At 41.4% G+C, this 19,139-nt stretch overlaps 2 protein-coding genes across 5 annotated transcripts; one reads left to right on the top strand and one right to left on the bottom strand.

Annotated features, from left to right (window-relative positions):
* Positions 1 to 127: 127 nt before the first annotated feature.
* Positions 128 to 4,556, top strand: LOC126987023 (tRNA (adenine(58)-N(1))-methyltransferase catalytic subunit TRMT61A-like). 3 transcript variants are annotated; one of them, XM_050843665.1, is made up of 7 exons: positions 128 to 154; positions 1,458 to 1,568; positions 2,238 to 2,456; positions 2,977 to 3,120; positions 3,314 to 3,523; positions 3,909 to 4,031; positions 4,252 to 4,556. In XM_050843665.1, the coding sequence occupies exons 1-7, from the start codon at positions 143 to 145 to the stop codon at positions 4,525 to 4,527; spliced, it is 1,095 nt and encodes a 364-aa protein (XP_050699622.1). In that variant the 5' UTR covers positions 128 to 142; the 3' UTR covers positions 4,528 to 4,556. The 3 variants fall into 3 exon arrangements, with proteins under 3 accessions (XP_050699622.1, XP_050699623.1, XP_050699624.1); XM_050843666.1 differs by lacking the exon at positions 128 to 154 and adding an exon at positions 441 to 599; XM_050843667.1 differs by lacking the exon at positions 128 to 154 and adding an exon at positions 517 to 654.
* Positions 4,557 to 4,730: 174 nt separating this feature from the next.
* LOC126987024 (ADP-ribosylation factor 1) lies at positions 4,731 to 12,500 on the bottom strand. Of its 2 annotated transcripts, none has more exons than XM_050843668.1 (5): positions 12,333 to 12,500; positions 7,688 to 7,851; positions 6,836 to 6,945; positions 6,231 to 6,356; positions 4,731 to 5,775 (listed from the first exon to the last, which is right to left on the bottom strand). In XM_050843668.1, exons 2-5 carry the CDS (start codon positions 7,833 to 7,835, stop codon positions 5,611 to 5,613), a joined length of 549 nt encoding a protein of 182 aa, XP_050699625.1. In that variant the 5' UTR covers positions 7,836 to 7,851; positions 12,333 to 12,500; the 3' UTR covers positions 4,731 to 5,610. The 2 variants fall into 2 exon arrangements, with proteins under 2 accessions (XP_050699625.1, XP_050699626.1); XM_050843669.1 differs by lacking the exon at positions 12,333 to 12,500 and adding an exon at positions 9,071 to 9,185.
* Between the last annotated feature and the right edge of the window lie 6,639 nt (positions 12,501 to 19,139).

Genomic DNA, 19,139 nt, shown 5'->3' with positions numbered 1-19,139 from the left:
TCTCATTCTGAAACTGTGATGCCATCTTTCAAACTGATTGATTGATTGATTGATCGTTTATTGTAGCAAGTAAAACAACAAAGGAGAAGGGAGGAGCATGCCATCCCAACCCCCAGGCAGTACAGAGTGTGATTAGTCAACTATGGATACATGTGTAGGTAGAGCTAAAAAAAAGTTTCTTCTTGACATTTTTTAGCATACCTACTGACTATATATCTTGCTCATGCCATTAAATACTTCAGGGCATGATCAATTGGGTCTCATACTGGTGATATATGGCAATGTATTTGAGGATTCTTCTCCAGTTCAGGTGAAACTCTTCCTTTTACTGATGTTGGGGAAGGGATGAACCATGTGTGTGTGTGAGGGGGGGAGGGGGAATTGTGCTCGTTAAATAATCCTGAGAGTAAATAGCCAGTCTAAAAACATTAAATAAGTAAGTTAGTAAGTGAGTAAAGTAAGGACTGAAGAGGTCCCGTTAAAGTGGCGTAACGAGAAGTGTAAACATTGCCCTCGCGTGTGTGTGGCTTTTCGTGTTTTTTGTCCTCCACCGCCTCAAATCACTTTAAAAACCACCTGAATTCGAAATACTAGCAGAGGTGAGCAGTCTGAGGGTACTTGTTAAACTAAAACTTCAATATCAACCAATTACCGGCAAGAATTAAACAGGTTACATATGGCATGGATGTTTCTTTAAGCTTCTAAGATGTCACATTTGTATAGCCACTGTAAAACTAACCTAACCTTTAAATACCAGCAAAGATGAGTTGTCTAAGGGTCATTATCACCCTAAAACTTCTATACAAATCAATTGCCGGCAGGAAAGTTAAGAGGCTGTACATATATTTTGTTTCCTAAGATGTTATATTTGTGTAGCCACTCAAAAAATCACCTAAATATCAAAATACTAGCATTGGTGAGTTGTCTAAGGGTCGTTATTAACCTAAAACTTCAATACAAGCCAATTAACAGCAGGAAAGTTAAGCAGGGTGTACATATGGGCTTCCTAATATGTCATATTTGTATAGCCACTGTAAAAATGACCTAAACTCTAAATACTAGCAGAAGTGAGCTCCCTGCGGGTAATTATCGACCTAAAACTTCAATATAAACCATTTACCAGCAAGAAAGTCAAGCAGGCTGTACGTATATTTTGCTTTCTAAGGTGTCCCATTTGTATAGCCACTGTAAAAATGACCTGGACTCTAATAACTAGCAGAGGTGAGCCGTCTGAGGGTAATTATCAACCTAAAACTTAAATATGAACCAGTTACCGGCAAGAATTAGTTGGGCAGGCTGCACATAATTTGGTCTTGTATCCTACTTAACCAACTGCTCTTCTGTTACCCTGTGTTTTTACTAACCTTCAAACCTTCTGGAAAACCATAGGAAAGAAAGTAGAGATCAAAACAACTACCGGTAAAGGCCTACTCACGGATCTTTGTTATCCTGCACAGGCTTCATCGTTGCAGCATCTCAGCATGAGCTTCAGCGGCTTCAAGGAGGTGATAGAGGAAGGGGACACAGTCATCCTGTATATTGGAGTGTCGCAGATGTATGCCCTGGAGGTAAGGCACATTGAATAAGAGTCAGAGAGAATATTGCCAATGTCATAGTTTAATCTACCCCTGCTAGATTATGAAACGGTAATATTTTCCTTTCTTCAATGGTAGAAGAAATGGTACACTACTTTCATTATACAATCCAACAAATACTAACATAAAATTTACCTTTCTTTCTTCTTCTTCCTTTGGTTTAATGTCCTTATTTTCCCTTATGGGGTTGGACAGGCTAAGATTCTCTCTCACTCTTGATGATCATATACTCTCTCCTCCCTGATGTTCCTCCTCATGTCTTCCTCCTTACATTGTCTTCTTTGGTCTTCCAGCTGGTCTCCGCCATTCTACCTTTATCTTTCTTTAATGATAAAACAAATGGTAAATCCTTGTCACTAAGCAATCCAACGTAAATAGTAACCCAGCCCCTAAAATAGTAACCTATGTCTTTTAACTGGTAACCTAACCTCCCTGTTCCCAGATAATGCACAAAATACCCCAGAATTTTAGATATTATTGCTATGTATCCTATACGAAGTGCATGTATGTTCACCTTTATCCATAGTATAAGGGCGCGTATGGTATTTTGAGGTGGCGGAGCTATACAACACATTTACTGAAGAAAATAACCTGTAGTAGTCTAATAACTAAATACTCTTAACATTATCTTCACATTTCCAGGTCAAGCCCAAGGTTCTCAACAAGAACGGGGTTGGGGTGGACAATGTATTCCAAACCAAGTACGGTTCTGTGAAGGTCATGGACTTGGTGGGGAAGAAGTACGGGTCCCGGGTCAACCTGTCTATGGGGTGGGGCCAGGTCCTGTACCCAACGCCGGAGCTGTGGACCATCACCCTCCCGCACCGCACACAGATCCTCTACACCCCAGACATATCTATGGTGAGCCTTGCCTTGTCTCATATGCTCATATTTCCTGCATATTATTTAGTAGTATTTTTTTTGTGTGTGCTATTTATATGCCCTTATATTCCCAGTCTTTTCTTTCATTATTGGTCTCCTGCAAGATAAAGGGTTGTATTCTTAAACATTTCAGGGCCCAAGCACACATTTGACAAGGCTTTCTTAGGTGTTGTGGGCATTTCCATGGGTAGTTTTATGACCCTGGTGGTAGTTTCACAAGTCTTCTGTACCATTAACACAAAAACACACATGAGAACCTGATCAATTTCCTTCATATGAGTATAGTTGATTTGAGCCAAAGAGAATACTGCCCAAATGCCTTTCCCATTCTTCCACATCTTCCTCTGTCTGATTTTGGTGTACTCCATTCATTTTTATTGCCTCATGCCACATCTCCTTAAGCCTACTTCACAAGCCTTTTACCCTCCCCTCTAAAGCAGATAATTCTCCATATTTAGAGATTCACCTTGTATGTTTGCTATCTTACTCTCCTTTGCAGGTCTTGACTCAGCTGGAAATAGGTCCTGGATCAGTAGTGTGTGAGGCAGGCACAGGAAGTGGCTCACTCTCTCATGCCATCCTCAGAGCTATTGGCCCTGCTGGTAAACTGCACACCTTTGACTTCCACAAGGAACGAGTCAAGGTAACGAAACCAGTGAACATTAAGCCCTTTGCTAAGCTGAATGCTTTATATGAACACTGATTGCATTTTAGTATTTTTCCTATGTAGAAGTTAGTGACTGGAATTTTCTTCTCTTCCTTGGGTATCTTTGATGGTGTAAATATTCAGGATATTCTACCTTTCTCCCTTGTACTACACACGCTTTTCTTTTCAGGTAGCCAGCGAAGAGTTCACCCGGCATGGGCTTGGTGAGCGAGTGAGTGTGATGCACCGGGATGTCTGCGAAGAAGGCTTTGGAGTGGAAGATGTAGCTGACGCTGTGTTCCTCGACTTGCCTAAGCCATGGGAGGCTCTTCCCCATGCTGTGACAGCCATACAGATGTCTGGTGGAAGGATATGTTCCTTCTCACCCTGCATTGAACAGGTCAGCTATGGAGATTTACTTTTCATGGGTTGTCTTCATTCTCCTGCACATGATGCAATGATTATCCTTAGAATTGGAGGAGGATACATATCAGGTGATTTTAATAGGTACTCATTTTCTCACCATACTGCAGCTTTTCTTTAAAGTTGGGAATTTACTTACATTCCACTTACAGTAACAGACTATGCAACTGTATCCAAGTGTTACATTATTAGGGCAAAAGGATAATAGAAAAAAATACTAATACAAAATATCCAAGTGTTACATTATTAGGGCAAAAGGATAATAGAAAAAAATACTAATAAAAAAATAATGTTTAAAGTGAAAAATTGCTGTAGTAGTTTGTTTCTAGGTGGTCAGCTAAATAAGAAATCTACTTACTCAGGTCACACGAACCTGTGAAGTGCTGGAGTCGCTGGGTCTGCAGGAGCTGCTCACACTGGAATGCTTAGCTCGAGAGTTCCAAGTCAAGACCATATCCCTACCTACAATAATAAATGGTCGAAAGGTGGGATGGGACACGTGATGCTTTGAACCATAAACACTTCATCCATAATCAATATGTATTTATAATGGTTTCCAGTTTATAAGGTGATGTATGTTTTGATACGCCATTTTATCAATAAGCTGTTCTACCTCACATTACCTATTACTTAGCCAACTTAATTATATCATTGGTAAAACAAGTTCCTCGGTTAGCGTTTAATCCAAAACATGTTTATTGTCAGGCACCAACACATCAGAACACACATGTGAATCAAGAAGAGACACAGCCAGACCAGAAGAAGATGAAGGTAGAGGAGTGCACGGAAGGAGGAACTGACACTAAAGTAAAGAGTGAACACGAGCAGATTACAGCAGACAACAGAAGACAACAGGGAAACAGTGATTTCAAATTCACGACAGGCATTACACAGCTGAAGGCGCCCGGACACACAGGCTTCCTAACCTTCGCCTCAGTGCCCCCAGGACTGGCAAGAAACAAGATATCCTGTGTGGCTTGACAGTCCCAAAATAAAGTTTAATAGTCTTACATGTTACTTCTCTCATACCCAACACCTATACCACTAAACTGGAAATAGTCGCCAAGTATCACAGGTGCAAAGTGGGACAGAATGAACCAGATAATTATTTGGGGCGTTACATCGTGAGTGAAGCAGGGAGAGCTATGATAATATGGAGGATCCCAGGATAACACTAAAACTGGTTAAGCACAAATCCTTTTATTACATTTAGTCAAAGAGCATATTTATCAATGTACTTCCTGTAACGAAATCTGCCTCTTTGCTTTAACAATATCAGGGAAAGGTCATTGGTATTAGATAATATATTTCATGTAATCCAAGGAATAATAAACAGAGACAAAATATGACAAGCTTCACATCAACGGGAATGTTCCAACTTTGAAGTATGGTGTGTCCCATCTAATAAAAAGTTTGATTAAATTTTTCAACTTAGCAATGTGCACCAATTCTAACACAGATGTGAGCTGCAAACACAATCTAATAAAAATCCCTACCTTAAAAATGAAACAATATCCTTATAATAAAAGAAGAAAAGTAAGAATTATCTGTGGCTTTGTTTTTCAACTGCACAAACACCAGTATAAAGGCATTACTCTCAGCCAAGATGCATACTGGGGCCCAAGTCCTGATTTTAAGTTCTCGTGCTACTGAAGATGAGAACGCTGGGTCCCGGTATGACCTGACCTCTGGCTGTATGTAGTTAGCTTGAGACTGGACAGACAGCAAGGTTCCTCATTCCCTGTTCACCGCTTTTTAAGTCGTTCACACTGACGCAGAGGATAAGATCATCGCTGCACTGCTCAGCCTGTCACTTGTTCCATCACTGCACATTTTCCAAACCAGTCTTTCTGCCTGGGCTGGGAACGTACAGCTCCCAGCCGCCTTACCCATCGTGCTCACAGTGTTTGTGTCACACTGAACTCCCCTTATTTAAATAGTCTTCTTATTTTCCAACTCATCATCACTAACTTTCATGTGCAGCATGGGCCTTAAAACTGTTGATCCATCCTTTTGTTACATCAACACCCACTGATTCAATGTCGTATGCCTCTGACGGCTGATCTAGCGGTTAGCATTCTTCAGCTGGTTACTGAGCCAGTCTAAGCCTTCGTACAGCCCGTCCCCACTGGTGGCGCAGGTGGCCTGGATATACCAATTACGGTTCCTCAATGAATGCAAGCCAAGCTTATCTGTGATTTCTGCTGCATTCATGGCATTGGGAAGATCCTGAAAGCAGAAGAAATGTCATGAGACTTAATCATTTTCAAAACAGCTTAAAATCTAAGCCCTATAGGTTTACAAGCCACACACACCACCCTGGCCAAAATAAAGTGTCAGCAGCAAATTCTGTTGTGGGTTCTGGTTTGTGGTTAACTTTAGGCACTGCCATATGATTCTGAGGGGCTCAGTTCTACAGAGCTACTGCTATAAATTAACAAAATGACCATAAGAACTTATGCTACACAGCCAAACCCCAATCAATGGTAATATGAAAGTAATACATATTATAACCATTGGTCACTGAATTACAGCTCCAAATTTCATGCGATGATACTAAATACTTTCTGGTTTGTTTAGTCTCCCAGCAGCCCCACTATTGGATGGCACGAGAAACATCTAAACCAAGTTGCTGAGGCTTGGATCAGAGCAAGACCAAAGACTAAGGCAGACAGACAACTCACCTGTTTGTTTGCAAATATGAGCAGCACGGCATCTCTAAGCTCATCTTCTGCTAACATTCTCATCAGTTCCTCTCTGGCCTCTCCAATACGTTCTCTGTCATTGGAGTCTACTACGAAGATGAGGCCCTGAAAGCAAACACACATACTGAATAAATTACTGACATCAGTACTGTAGTGGGCCAAAAGAAAAACAAAAGGTGAGGATAAATTTCCAACTGAGCAAAGATGTGCACAAAATGCATTAGTTATGAAGAGAAATTTTGTTTTCTAACATTTTATATTAGAATACAGACTGTATCTATCTACACAGAAGAAATTAAGTGTATAGTGGGCCACAGATTGGTAGATGAACTATTATTACTTGATCTCAGCTGGTGCAGGAAAATAGTTAATCTAACAAAGGTTTAGAACCAATGGAGTCAGTAAATCAGCTGCGAATCTCTATTATTATAGAAAGGAAAAGACGAAAAGTGGACAAGAGTGAAAAGTAGACATCAGGGGAGGCTGTTGCAAGATATCTCCTCAACAAAACATGAAGCTGAATATGCCACCAACATAACTTACAAGATCAAGCAAGTAGGAAAAACAAGATCACACTTCCTCACCTGCGTGTTCTGGAAATAGTGACGCCACAGGGGCCTGATTTTGTCCTGACCACCCACGTCCCATACAGTGAAACTAATATTCTTATACTCCACTGTTTCCACGTTGAAACCTGGGAAGGAAAAGGTTGGTCTTAGAAAACACCTTTCACACACAGAGTTCATCTTTATACCTCTAACAAGAGCTCAGCAGCACTGGACTCGCTTTGTTTGGTTGATGCCAGAAACAAAACTTTTATCTTTCTTTTCCTACACAAAACTCCAGGCCCCAAAGATACGAGCCAGATTTAGTTCTATGTCTATATGCCAGTTTCTTCTTAATCAGGGCATCATAAGGGAGCACTGGAGGGTCATGAACTGCCTGTTTATCAGTTGTGCCCCCTCAGTGACCCTACCAAAATGGAGGACTTCTTTCACAGTTACTACACTCGCACTCCGACTGTTTATCATTATTAGCATTCCATTTTCATTAAATTTGAGTATGACATGCAAAAAATAATTAGGCTCCTGCAAAATTAGACTGGGTCCACATACAGCAAATCAGGTTTAACATTTTGCCAGTACTTTTTTTTTTATTAATTTGTTTAGTGAATGAGCAATCTTGTCAAGACCCTAAAAAGTTCAATATATGATTCCTAATTATTATTGATGAACATTGCTGATAACAGGATGCTTTATATTAAATTTACCAGTCTTTCTTGGTGCTTCCAGCAGTAACAGGAGTTCTCAATACAATTCATAAGTTGGGTCATAAGTTCGGTGCAGGGTGGGAGCCATAAATTAATAGGTAACCAGTGGAGCCATTATAAATATTGCTACTAGGTCTATATGGCCGACAAAAAGAATGCTCCTTACCAATGGTGGGAATTGTAGTGACAATCTCTCCGAGCTTGAGTTTATACAAGATTGTAGTCTTTCCTGCAGCATCTAGCCCCACCATCAGGATTCTCATCTCCTTTTTGCCGAAGAGGCCCTTAAAGAGGTTGGCAAAAATGTTCCCCATTTTGCCTAGGATTTATCTGAAAAGAAAGAAAAAAAAATTGTGATACCAATGTCATTTCAACTGTGAAAAAAAAAAAAAAAAAAAAAAAAAAAAAAGGAAGAAGAAAAGACAAGGTTACAACAATGGTTCTTCATGCTCCAGTGTATGAGATCTAGCAAAGCCATCCATAGTTTTCTGACGATTATTATATACACCATTTCCTAGGGGTGCCGGCCTATCTTATGTAATAAAAGAATGCCGAATCAAATATCCTAGCCGAGAATCCTTTATTACACCACAACTCTGACCTTTACGTGATTTAGGTCAACACCCACGTGACGGTTGAGCTGCCTGATGCTATGTGGTCAGCTGTAGTGTATTAAATGACTTCACAACACAATGAAAGCTATTATGAAGGACATGAGCATCATATACCCAACAAAAACATTCCGGTGATAACCGACTAAGGGTGAAACACAAGGGCAGCTCATGTATTAGTGGATGGTAAACAAAGGTAAGACGTTAATGGGTGTTGCTATTAATATATTCATCTAAGCCACCAAGGGCAGAGGCAGATCACCAGTGCCCACAAAATAAAAAATTACCGCCTAACACTGCAATACGTCTGCATATAGAAAATAATAATGAAATAAGTACACAAAAAGTATGGAATAAATAAATGATACTGAGCAGGTCTGTAAGGGGGGGGGGGGAGGGGAGTATTCAAGAAAAGAAAATGCAAGAAAATGGTGGTAAAGACATGGCAGAGAACTAACATTGTTGTGGAATGCAAACACCTGAAGCAAGGTCAGTTAAAGGGGAAGTTGACCAGTGTTTGAGAGATGTGGAATGCATACACAACGCACACACGAGGCTTAATCCGGCTCTTAACAGTCAACTCCACCCCCCACCCACTCATCCATAGCAGATTACTAATGCTTGCTGAAAACTGCTGAGAGGGAGAAGACGACTTGGCTAGACACTCTGGTATATGGTGGTGGTCTTATTTTTTTAACCTTTTCAACCTAACCTAACCCATCCCAACCTAAGGACACAAAGGCTGATAGGTAGGAGAAGGAGGCTTAGTTACACACACCCTTTAAACCTTATCTCCAACCCAACCTTACCTCACAAAAGCTACCCCAACTCAACCTATCCTAACTTAATCTGAGAGGGAGAAGACTTGGCTAAACACTCAGGTATATGGTGTTCTTCTCACTCTTGTCTTATCTCCAACCCAACCCAACCTCACTAACCACGGAGACAGAGGCAAAGGAGGTGGTGAGGGAGGCTCGGCTAAACACTCTGGTATGTGGTGTTCTTCTCACTCCTTACCCTTATCTCCAGCTTCCTGACCCACCCAGCTGTGATAAGGCCTTCAGGGGGATTATTTTCTTGATAATACTAATGCAGCTTTTGCCTCATAACTGGTAGGAGTTCTGAGTAACTACTCTGGTGATTCTTTAAATCTATTATTATTTAATTGTATCTGTTTACCTTACTCTATTTAGTGAAATATTATGCTCTTGATCAGCCTATGGCTTATATATTTCATAATTTCGCACGTCTCAGCAAAATCAATTACTGAATAACTTCACAGGTAATTTTGTACACTAAATTCTATATAACTCCATCTCTTTCAATTACTTTTTTTCTTATTTGTTCAATACCTAACCTATTATGCATCTTATCAAACTAGCAAATGCAGCTTTAATGACTCCAGTTTAGCAGAGTAGATAAGTGCACACAAGCTATCACAGAGCCTTTAATGGTTTCAGAAATGTTTGTTTGGTAAAAAAATATTGCAATAAATATCACAGTGCTTTGGAGAGGAGGGAAGTATGGTATATTAAATGAAGGAACTTGGCAGACACTCCAAATGCAATTATTCAGTATTACAATAGAGAAAAAGCAATACACTGTCCTGACCACAATCCCATCCCTGAACCACCTGTGTGTTGTGTTAGTTGCCCTAAGCAGCAGACATTTTACAAAAACCAAATAATATAAAAAAAGTGAAAAATATAATTACCAGTATATTAGAAAAAATTAAACGGACAATTTTGAGCTATCATAATCAGCAGTAATCCAACAAACTCCTTTCCACTTCCCCTGTGATAACCTACTTAGGCCAGTCTGCCCCAACCAGACTCACCACCCACTGGCCAAAGCCCCTTTCACCCAGCAGCTCTCAGCCAGCCTGGCACTGCTAACATATGGTGGCTGCAACCCCCACCAGGGAGAGGACAACCTTCACTCTAAATATCACGTTTAAAGAACTCTTAACTGGGTATCCTTGATTTTCTTTTAACTGTATGATGTAATACGTAATTTTAGGCATCATATGTATTTTAATCTCATGCAAACATATGGTGCTAGGAACCCTTACCATGGAGAGGATAATCAAGATTTTTAAGACCACCTCTAAAGTACTTCAATATGGTATTTTTTGTTTCCTTTTAATTGTATGATATAATAATTCATTTTAAGCAACACAAGTGTTTTAGTCTCCTGCTAACATATGGTAAAGCCATGTCTTACCCCAAAAAGGATAACCCAGATTCTTACACAAATAGAGATTAATAGGTTACTCTTGCTTTTCTTCAAACTGCAAGAGGTATTTAAAGTTAGTCGAAGTGTTGTAAGTGTTTAAGAATTACTGATTAAGCTGTAACTAACATATGGTGGGTGCAATCTTAGCCCCAGCAAGGACAACCAAACATCTAGCAACACACAAAGAAATTTATCTATGAACCCTTGCTTTCCATGTAATAACAAGATGCATGGTGTGTTAGTTTAAGTATTGTAGGTGTTTTAAGACTGATGGTTAATTGGGGAACACCATCAAATGGTTTAGTATTAGTTAGGTAATTAATCATCAACTTGCTAGATCACCACCTGTTCTCCATTCCTCCCTTACCACCTGCAATCCAGTTTAGCTCAATTCAGTTGGAGAGAATTAAAGATTCGCAGTTATGCTGCACAAGTTTTTTTTTTTTTTGGGGGGGGGGCATAGTAATTACATAATGATGCAATCCCTCCAAGCCTACAGTTACCATAAAGTGATAAGTACACCAATATTAATATGTGTCTGAAATAATGGCAGATTAAGGTAAAAAACAGTCCTAACGGGTTATGAGTCAGGGATTCTTCATATTAACATCATCACCATGACTCAACATACTCCATCATAGGGTAGAAATACTTCATGTTGATAAGTCAACCAAGGGTGACATAAATGGCTGGATTTGTGGATTGTTAAAGGTACAAAGAGCTTTAAAGGGTTCATGAGCTGAGGTCCTTTAAATATGGTAACCACAATGGCTGACCCCTTGCCAAGAAAGTTTGACAGATAACCACTTAGGATTTTTTTTTTCTTCTGTTACCAGGGAAAACAACACAAAATTGCTAGGGTGAGGTAGGAAGCAAGGTTAGGAAGCACCCAGAATGCCCTGAACAACTTCAACCCTCTAATTAGGGTGTTCAGGGGCTGATTCCTGTGCCCACAACCCTAATCAGCTGGTGCCTGTTGAGAACCCGCCCTCCCTGTGTTCCCGCAGCACCCAAGACACCACAGAGGCAAAACTACATGAGCTAGAGGAGGAAGGAGATGAATGGTGGCTAGTTATAAGCAGTACTGGTAATGAAGAAAACCAAACTAGGCTGGTTATATCAACACAAAGAGCCCCTCCACCTCCACCACTACTGTTCCATCACTAATTATGGGTATCCACATATCGACACCCCCTCCTTGCACCCCTAGCATATTACATCACACCTACATAGGATATAAGTGTAATAATGTCAAAGAAATTAAAGTTATCACCATATAGCTCACCTTACAGCCCTAGCATATTATCTATCGTCTTAAAACCATTCCTGCAGCCCCAGTATGTTACCTGATCCTCCCTGCAGCCCTAGTAAGTTACCTGACCCTCCCTGCAACCCTAGTATGTTACCTGACCCTCCCTGCAGCTTCTCACCCTCATCCTCATCCTACCTGGCGTCTTAAAACCCTCCCTGCAGTCCTAGTACGTTACCTGTCCCTCCCTGCAGCCCTAGTAAGTTACCTGTCCCTCCCTGCAGCCCTAGTAAGTTACCTGACCCTCCCTGCAACCCTACATGTTACCTGACCCTCCCTGCAGCTCCTCACCCTAATCCTTATCCTACCTGGCGTCTTAAAACCCTCCCTGCAGCCCTAGTATGTTACCTGTAGGTCTAGTATGTTACCTGACCCTCCCTGCCGCCCTAGTATGTTACCCCACGCCTACGAAGGACCTGAACGTGGTAGTGGTAGAGAAAAGGGAGTTATGGCCTTAAAATTAATGAGTTAGACGTGGTATTAGTGGGATGGACGTGGTATTAGCGAGTTGGACGTGGTAGTGTTTGAGAAATAGTGGTTATCGCCTTAAAATTATCGAGTCAGACGGCCACGATTACTTTCCAAGCCTGCAAATACGGTTCCCCGCGCCCCACACGCCTGCCCAGCCCCAAGCCCTAAAGCCCTGTCATACTCACCGCCGCCTGCCGCCCGCACAGCCCCTTAGCCCGGTAATGTGGCAGGGAAAAGGGAGTTAACGCCGTGCCGGGACGCGGGTCACACAAGATGGCTGAAGGCTGCCACGTCTCTGCCCTGACGTCACCTGTCACGTGACGCAGCCTCGCCGCCGCCCCGCGAGGAGGCGCCACCTACACCTTTCAGGATGTTTTCAGCCCTTTTTCTCATGGCTGTGGTTATTTGGGCTTTTATTATTCCATAGTGCAATATTTCCATGGGGGTGATAGGGTGAGAGGTGTTTAGCCCGCTTCCATTTGACAACCCCGCCCGTGTCCTTCCATATATCCTAGCTGTACGTGACTCATTATTTTCAGCTTTTTTTCTCATGGCTGTGGTTATTTGGGCTTTTATTATTCCATAGTGCAATATTTTCATGGGGGTGATAGGGTGAGAGGTGTTTAGCCCGCTTCCATTTGACAGCCCAGCCCGTGTCCTTCCTTATCCTAGCTGACTCATTATTTTCAGCCTTTTTTCCTCATGGCTGTGGTTATTTGGGCTTTTATTATTCCCTAGTGCAATATTTCCATGGGGGTGATAGGGTGATAGGTGTTTAGGACGCTTCCATTTGGCAGCCCCGCCCGTATCCTTCAATATCCTAGCTGACTCATTATATACTCATTACCACCACATACAATATTTTCAGCCTTTTTTTTCTCATGGCTATGGTTATTTGGGCGTCTAATATTCCCTAGTGCATAATATCCATGTGGGTGTTACGAGCTCTTCCATTTGACAGCCTCGATCCCTCACACCCGCCTGTCAACCACGGCCATCACCTTCTATAACACTTTGAACCCTTTTTTCATTATTACAGTTGTTTTGGACATCTAAACATCCTCTAAGAAAATAACTAAATGATTATCAAGTCCACCTCCACGTCAGACCATGGCTAACTAGCTTGATCCTGTTAATATATATGAGTCACCCCCACTATACTATAAGTGCTCTTTTTTTCTCTTATATTTGCTACACTTTTATCAGCTTGTGGCGCTGGAAATATGTACCAGTGTTTATTAGATGCTTGTTCTTTTATGTCCTGTGTGTGTTTGGCTCGGAAGTTGTGTTGGTACGTAGCAATTAAATCCTCATTGTTTAGTATCACCTGAGTGGCTGTTGGTATTTTCAGACGCTACCACCTCACACATCAACTATTTCCAAAGGTCAAAAATGAGATCAATCGAATTTTCATGAGTGCCTTTTCACAATCATAGCATAGAAGAAGGATCAAACTACCACCAGGGGCATTGAACAACCCCTGGAAATGCCCCAAACTCCTTAAAAAAGCGTGTCAAATATGTGTGTTGGGGCGCCGATCGAGAGGTCTGAGATATGGCCCCCGGATTTGAGCACCTGGCTGCCGAACCGAGCGATTACTGCTACACACTTTACCTGGCTATATACCTGTCTATTTATCTGTTAAGTCTGTCCTCCCTTATTTCTTTTAAACTATTATGGGGAACTTTTATATAGTCAACTGTGATTCTGCATAGTTCCACGTGTCTGTCTGTCTGTCTGTGTGTATGTGTATGTATGTACGTGTGTATGTCTGTATGTAGCCTATACTTATATATTTTTTTTTTACTGAGCTGAGTCTAGCTCGTAATGGCTCGTACGTTCGCATGTGTGTAAGTGTGTATGTATATATGAATAGACGTAAATAAGTATGTATGAATGTATGTATGTATGTATGTATGTATGTATGTGGGTGCTAAGTCAAGCGTTACATAACAATCATCAAAGCCACATCATCACAAGTAAACTACAAAATAATAAAAATGGCAGGGAAAAATTCTACAGTATTTCCCTCTAATTGATTCAGCTTATGGCAACAAAGCATTATGAGTTAAAGATAAGTTTTCCCCGGAACAGAAGTACCGTAAACATCCACTCAAGGTAAAATGTCGTATATGGGGTTACATAATATATTTCAAGGGGTGATTGGAGGGGTGTTTCAAGGGGGTGTAAGGGTGAATTTTGGTTGAAGAAAGCATTACATAATATATCTAAACGTACCCTAATCTAGATAACAACAATAAAAAAACATAGATATATACACCTTAGTCCTATCCTTGCCAAAAAACCAGCCACGTATGATCAGCTACCTAGCTACGTCATCTCATCATCGTCATCATCATCACCCTTTCCTAGTTCATCACTCCTCTCTGGTCAATGTTAAGAGTATTCCATCCGGCTCTGGCAAAGGTTCTAATTTCACTAGCTGCTCCACCTGGTTATCTACCGGCCCTGACTTCTACAGCTTCTGGGTTGCCACTCTCTTACTCTGGTTGCCTATTGCTTGTCCGTTTTACGTTTGATAAAATTCTTCTCAAGTTCATTTCCCATTTTTTATCGTCATTAAAGTATTCTCAACCAATTTCCGTTCCCTAATCAGTGTTATCCGCTCCCTATCTCCTTTTTTATCTCTCTCTCCATTCGTCTTTGCTTATATTGTTAACTTTCATTTAGATTTCTTTTCGAGAGATGCCAAGTTTGTCTACATCAGGCGCCATGAAAACAACAACAGCAGCAACAACAACAAAAGCTCTGCCGTAGACGCTGAGCAAAAACAGACTACATACAATCACTGGTGTCTCAGGGGCAAATTAGCGCCGTTCATCTCGTCTAACCCGCCGACTTGACACTTTCTCCCTCGGTCTGGTCGCTATCATATGTTATTGTTACGTCGACGCTAGCGATAATCTCAAGGATGACGCAACACCCACTCCCGCTGCCGCTGATGCCTCGCTAACAAACCCGCGACCCTCTTCCCGACTCATCCTGACCCACTTGTACCGGTCCCAGGTGTTCAAATGACCGCCACTGCACACGAAGCCCACACGAATTGCAGAATTGACTTATTCGACCCATTTAACTGTATTATTTTGACGTAGTAATAACTTTCTGCCTCTCTCCTGTCACGTCGGTATTAGCATCATAACACATCATACCCATAAATAGAAGAATGATTCACTATTCCTTGGTGTTTCTAAAGGACATAACAAGCTCGCGGCACTCATAAGTAGAAAGTAAAGGGGTGTTTTTTCTAAGTTGTAATGGAATGTTTAGTATCTCTCTCCTGTCACGTCGGTATCAACATTCTTATCGCACCACATTAATAGGAAGATGTGTCACTAGTCCTCAGTGATTATAGGCCAAATAAAAAGCCCAGGACATTAAAGTATGAAGTATTTTTTCAACGCAGTAATACCTAGCTTTGTATCGATCTTATGTCAAGTCGGTATTAACAATCTTAAGCACCAGATTAAGAGAAGAATGTGTCACTTTTCCTCAGCGATTCTAGGCACTAAAGTATATAGGATGACCACAGTGCATGCAGCGTCTCGTCTTTCAAAAGCTACAAACTCCACTGTCGAATGGTACTCACAAAGGTAACGTAGACTATGCAAGAACGACACTGTGACAGACTGTGTACGTTGTGGTGGTCCGTGGACGTGTTTATATGAGGTCCGGGGCGCAGCTTCAATGAGGAAAACACTGACAGGCTGCGGAGGTTGTAGTGGATTGCGTGGGTGTCCAAATGACGGTCTGGACACAGCTTCTATTAATATATACGTTATATCAGTGACACAAACCCATGGCGGATGCGTGGTCTTTGTTTAACGGCCAGAGCAAAGCTGTATATGCTGGTGTTAGTTAATTCATTATATCGAGTGACGTAACGGATATGACCTCAGACCTTCAAAAAAACTTGCCATACAGAGAAGAAGAATTATTAAAGGATCTTAATATGCATTCTTTGGAAAGGCGAAACTATGTGGTACTCTAATTGAAGTACTTATGTTTTTATTTATTATTTTTTTTTACAACAAAGGAGACAGCTCAAGGGCACACAAAAAAAGGAAACAATAATAAAAAAGCCCGCTACTCGCTGCTCCCCAAAAAAGAATCAAAAGAGGTGGCCGAAAGAGAGGTCAATTTCGGGAGGAGAGGTGTCCTGATACCCTCCTCTTGAAAGAGTTCAAGTCGTAGGCAGGAGGAAATACAGATGAAGGAAGGCTGTTAGTAAAATGTTAGGGCCAGTAACAATGGATACAAGTTGGATAAGGCTAAGATAGGTTAGAGAGATAGGTAAGAATGATTAGCCATTATTACGGTAGTGAATGAATGGAGCACTTTAAGCGGATATATAATTAATGAGATTTGAAATGAAAGTATCAATTATAGGTTACTTAAATTTATGGATGGGGAGGACAATTGATAAAACTTATATACAAGAATTGCCGTTTTTAGACCGTGACCAAACCATCGTATATATAAACTTATTGAGTAAAGGACAAACAATTAACGTTATTATCAGGAGTTACCGCTTCCAGACCAGTGTCAAGCCCATCGTATGAAGAACACAAGTAACATTGTTTAGAGAAGTTACCGCTTCTAGACATTTACCTGGCCCATAATTTTCAGACAGGTTATATTAAATTCAGGAGTTACCGTTTCCAAGCCGTGAGCAAACCATCGTAAAGATTATAAGAGAAAATACACGGATATGACATATTTATAGGAGTTATCGCTTCTAGACATTTACCTGACCCATAATTTTCAGACAGGTTATATTAAATTCAGGAGTTACCGTTTCCAAGCCGTGAGCAAACCATCGTAAAGATTATAAGAGCAAAATACACGGATATGACATTATTTATAGGAGTTATCGCTTCTAGACATTTACCAAACCCATCATTTACAGAGTACAGCAGAGAGAGGTTACAATATATTCACACGCTACCATTTCCAAGCCATGATCAAACCATCGCTATTTACAGGAGTTACCGCTTGTAGAACATACTCAAACCCGTCCTTTAGAGAGTATAGCACAGAGAGGTTACACTATATTCAGGTGCTACCATTTCAAAGCCGTTCTGGTTCTGGTGTTGGTCGGGAAGCATATAGCCTTTGCAACGGCGCTTCCCTATCTTGTTTCTCTTCTCAAATCGTTCCGTAATCGTGTAAAGTAAAGCACCCAGAGGCAGACGGGTTGAGCAAGGAAGACGCAGCGGGCCTCACGAGCGATGGCTAACCTCCCTCCACTCACACAGTACTCCGGTAAACCTTGTGGGAGTACACGCCGTGACGAAACCAAAGTACCGGCGGAGGGCACGCGTTGAACGGTACAGGTGTGCTCCGTGCTCATTAACCTGCTCGTTAGTGGCGGGCAGGAGCAGGAGGAGGAGGAGGATGGGGAGGAGGAGGAAGAGAGAGGAAGCACCTGAAATGATAAAACTTCGCGAGCGCTTTTTTATGTAGAAACTTTGTTATTATTCTCTGTCTGTCTTGTGTGTGTGTGTGTGTGTGTGTGTGTGTGTGTGTGTGTGTGTGTGTGTGTCGATCTATCTGTCTGTCTGTCTGTATGTGTCTCTGTACCGCATCCTGCCCTGTCAAGGATCTATTTCACCTCCCCACCCGTTGTTTCTCTCTCGGCCCTGACTTCTATGCTACTCAGTTTCTTAGGCCTACATTCTTAAACATTTCGGAGCCTACACACTCACATTCAATAAGGCTGTCGTAGAGATTGTGTGAGTACTTCCATGGGTAGTTTTATGAGCCTAGTAATAGTTTGGCAAGGCTGGTATTTTCTCTGTTTTAAAAGCCCATATTCTCAAACACTCCGGGGCTCTAACACCCACATTCAATAAGGCTGTCGTAGAGATTGTGTCAGTATTTCCATGGGTAGCTTAATGAGCAGGCTTTCGTAGAGATTGTGTCAGTCCTTCCATGGGTAGTTTTATGAGCCTGGGAATAGTTTGGCAAGGCTTTTGTTACTATGAAAGACCCATATTCTCAAACATCTCGGGGTCTACACACCTACATTCAATAAGGCTTTCGTAGAGATTGTGTCAGTCCTTCCATGGGTAGTTTTATGAGCCTGGGAATAGTTTGGCAAGGCTTCTGTTACTCTGAAAGACCCATATTCTCAAACATCTCGGGGTCTACACACCTACATTCAATAAGGCTTTCGTAGAGATTGTGTCAGTACTTCCATGGGTAGTTTTATGAGCCAATGGATAGTTTGACAAGGCTTCTGTACCGTGAATATGAAGAATAAATCACGAGAACCCTTTGAAAATATTTGCTGTGAAAACCGATGGCGCCTGAGAGGAATACGGGCCTTACCTAGCTTGTTCATCTGCTGATATATGTTAATTCTCCGCACGATACGACCTTCTAAATTGTCTCCTTTGTGGCATTTAGAAATATTTGCTGTTAGAACCGAATGCGTCTGAGAGAAATACGGGTCTTACATAGACTGCTCATTTGCTGCTATATATTAATTCTCCGCACGATATGACCTCCTAAAGCCGGTCATTAGTGTCCTTTGTGGCATTTGGAGATATTTGCTGTTAGAACCGAAAGCGTCTGAGAGAAATACGGGTCTTACATAGATTGCTCATTTGCTGCTATATATTAATTCTCCGCACGATATGACCTCCTCAAGCCGATCATTTAGTGTCCTTTGTGGCATTAGGAGATATTTGCTGTTAGAACCGAAAGCGTCTGAGAGAAATACGGGTCTTACATAGATTGCTCATTTGCTGCTATATATTAATTCTCCGCACGGTATGACCTCCTCAAGCCAAGTCTTAGGTGACAAGTTCCGCTAATTTCACCTCCGCGCACGAAGAACAAATCGAGAGGAAAATCAATACGGGGATATGCAAATGGCGTCCTTCAGTGACAAGAAAAAAAAAATGAAGACAAGTGAAAAAATAGAATAAAATAAATTAAAATAAAACACTCTTTACTCACCCCAA

Source organism: Eriocheir sinensis, chromosome 63 (genome assembly GCF_024679095.1).
Source record: "Eriocheir sinensis breed Jianghai 21 chromosome 63, ASM2467909v1, whole genome shotgun sequence".
In the NCBI taxonomy this organism is placed as follows: domain Eukaryota; kingdom Metazoa; phylum Arthropoda; class Malacostraca; order Decapoda; family Varunidae; genus Eriocheir; species Eriocheir sinensis.
This window is presented reverse-complemented; position numbering and strand designations above follow the sequence as displayed.

Bases quoted from the DNA above. Each gene is read 5' to 3' on its own strand.
- LOC126987023 (XM_050843665.1), top strand. The intron at 2,457-2,976 runs GTGAGCCTTGCC...TCTCCTTTGCAG, and splicing joins ACACCCCAGACATATCTATG to GTCTTGACTCAGCTGGAAAT. The intron at 3,121-3,313 runs GTAACGAAACCA...TTTTCTTTTCAG, and splicing joins TCCACAAGGAACGAGTCAAG to GTAGCCAGCGAAGAGTTCAC.
- LOC126987024 (XM_050843668.1), bottom strand. From the start codon at position 7,835: ATGGGGAACATTTTTGCCAACCTCTTTAAGGGCCTCTTCGGCAAAAAG. The intron at 6,946-7,687 runs GTAAGGAGCATT...TTTCCTTCCCAG, and splicing joins CACTACAATTCCCACCATTG to GTTTCAACGTGGAAACAGTG. The intron at 5,776-6,230 runs GTGAGTTGTCTG...TTCTGCTTTCAG, and splicing joins TCATATTTGCAAACAAACAG to GATCTTCCCAATGCCATGAA.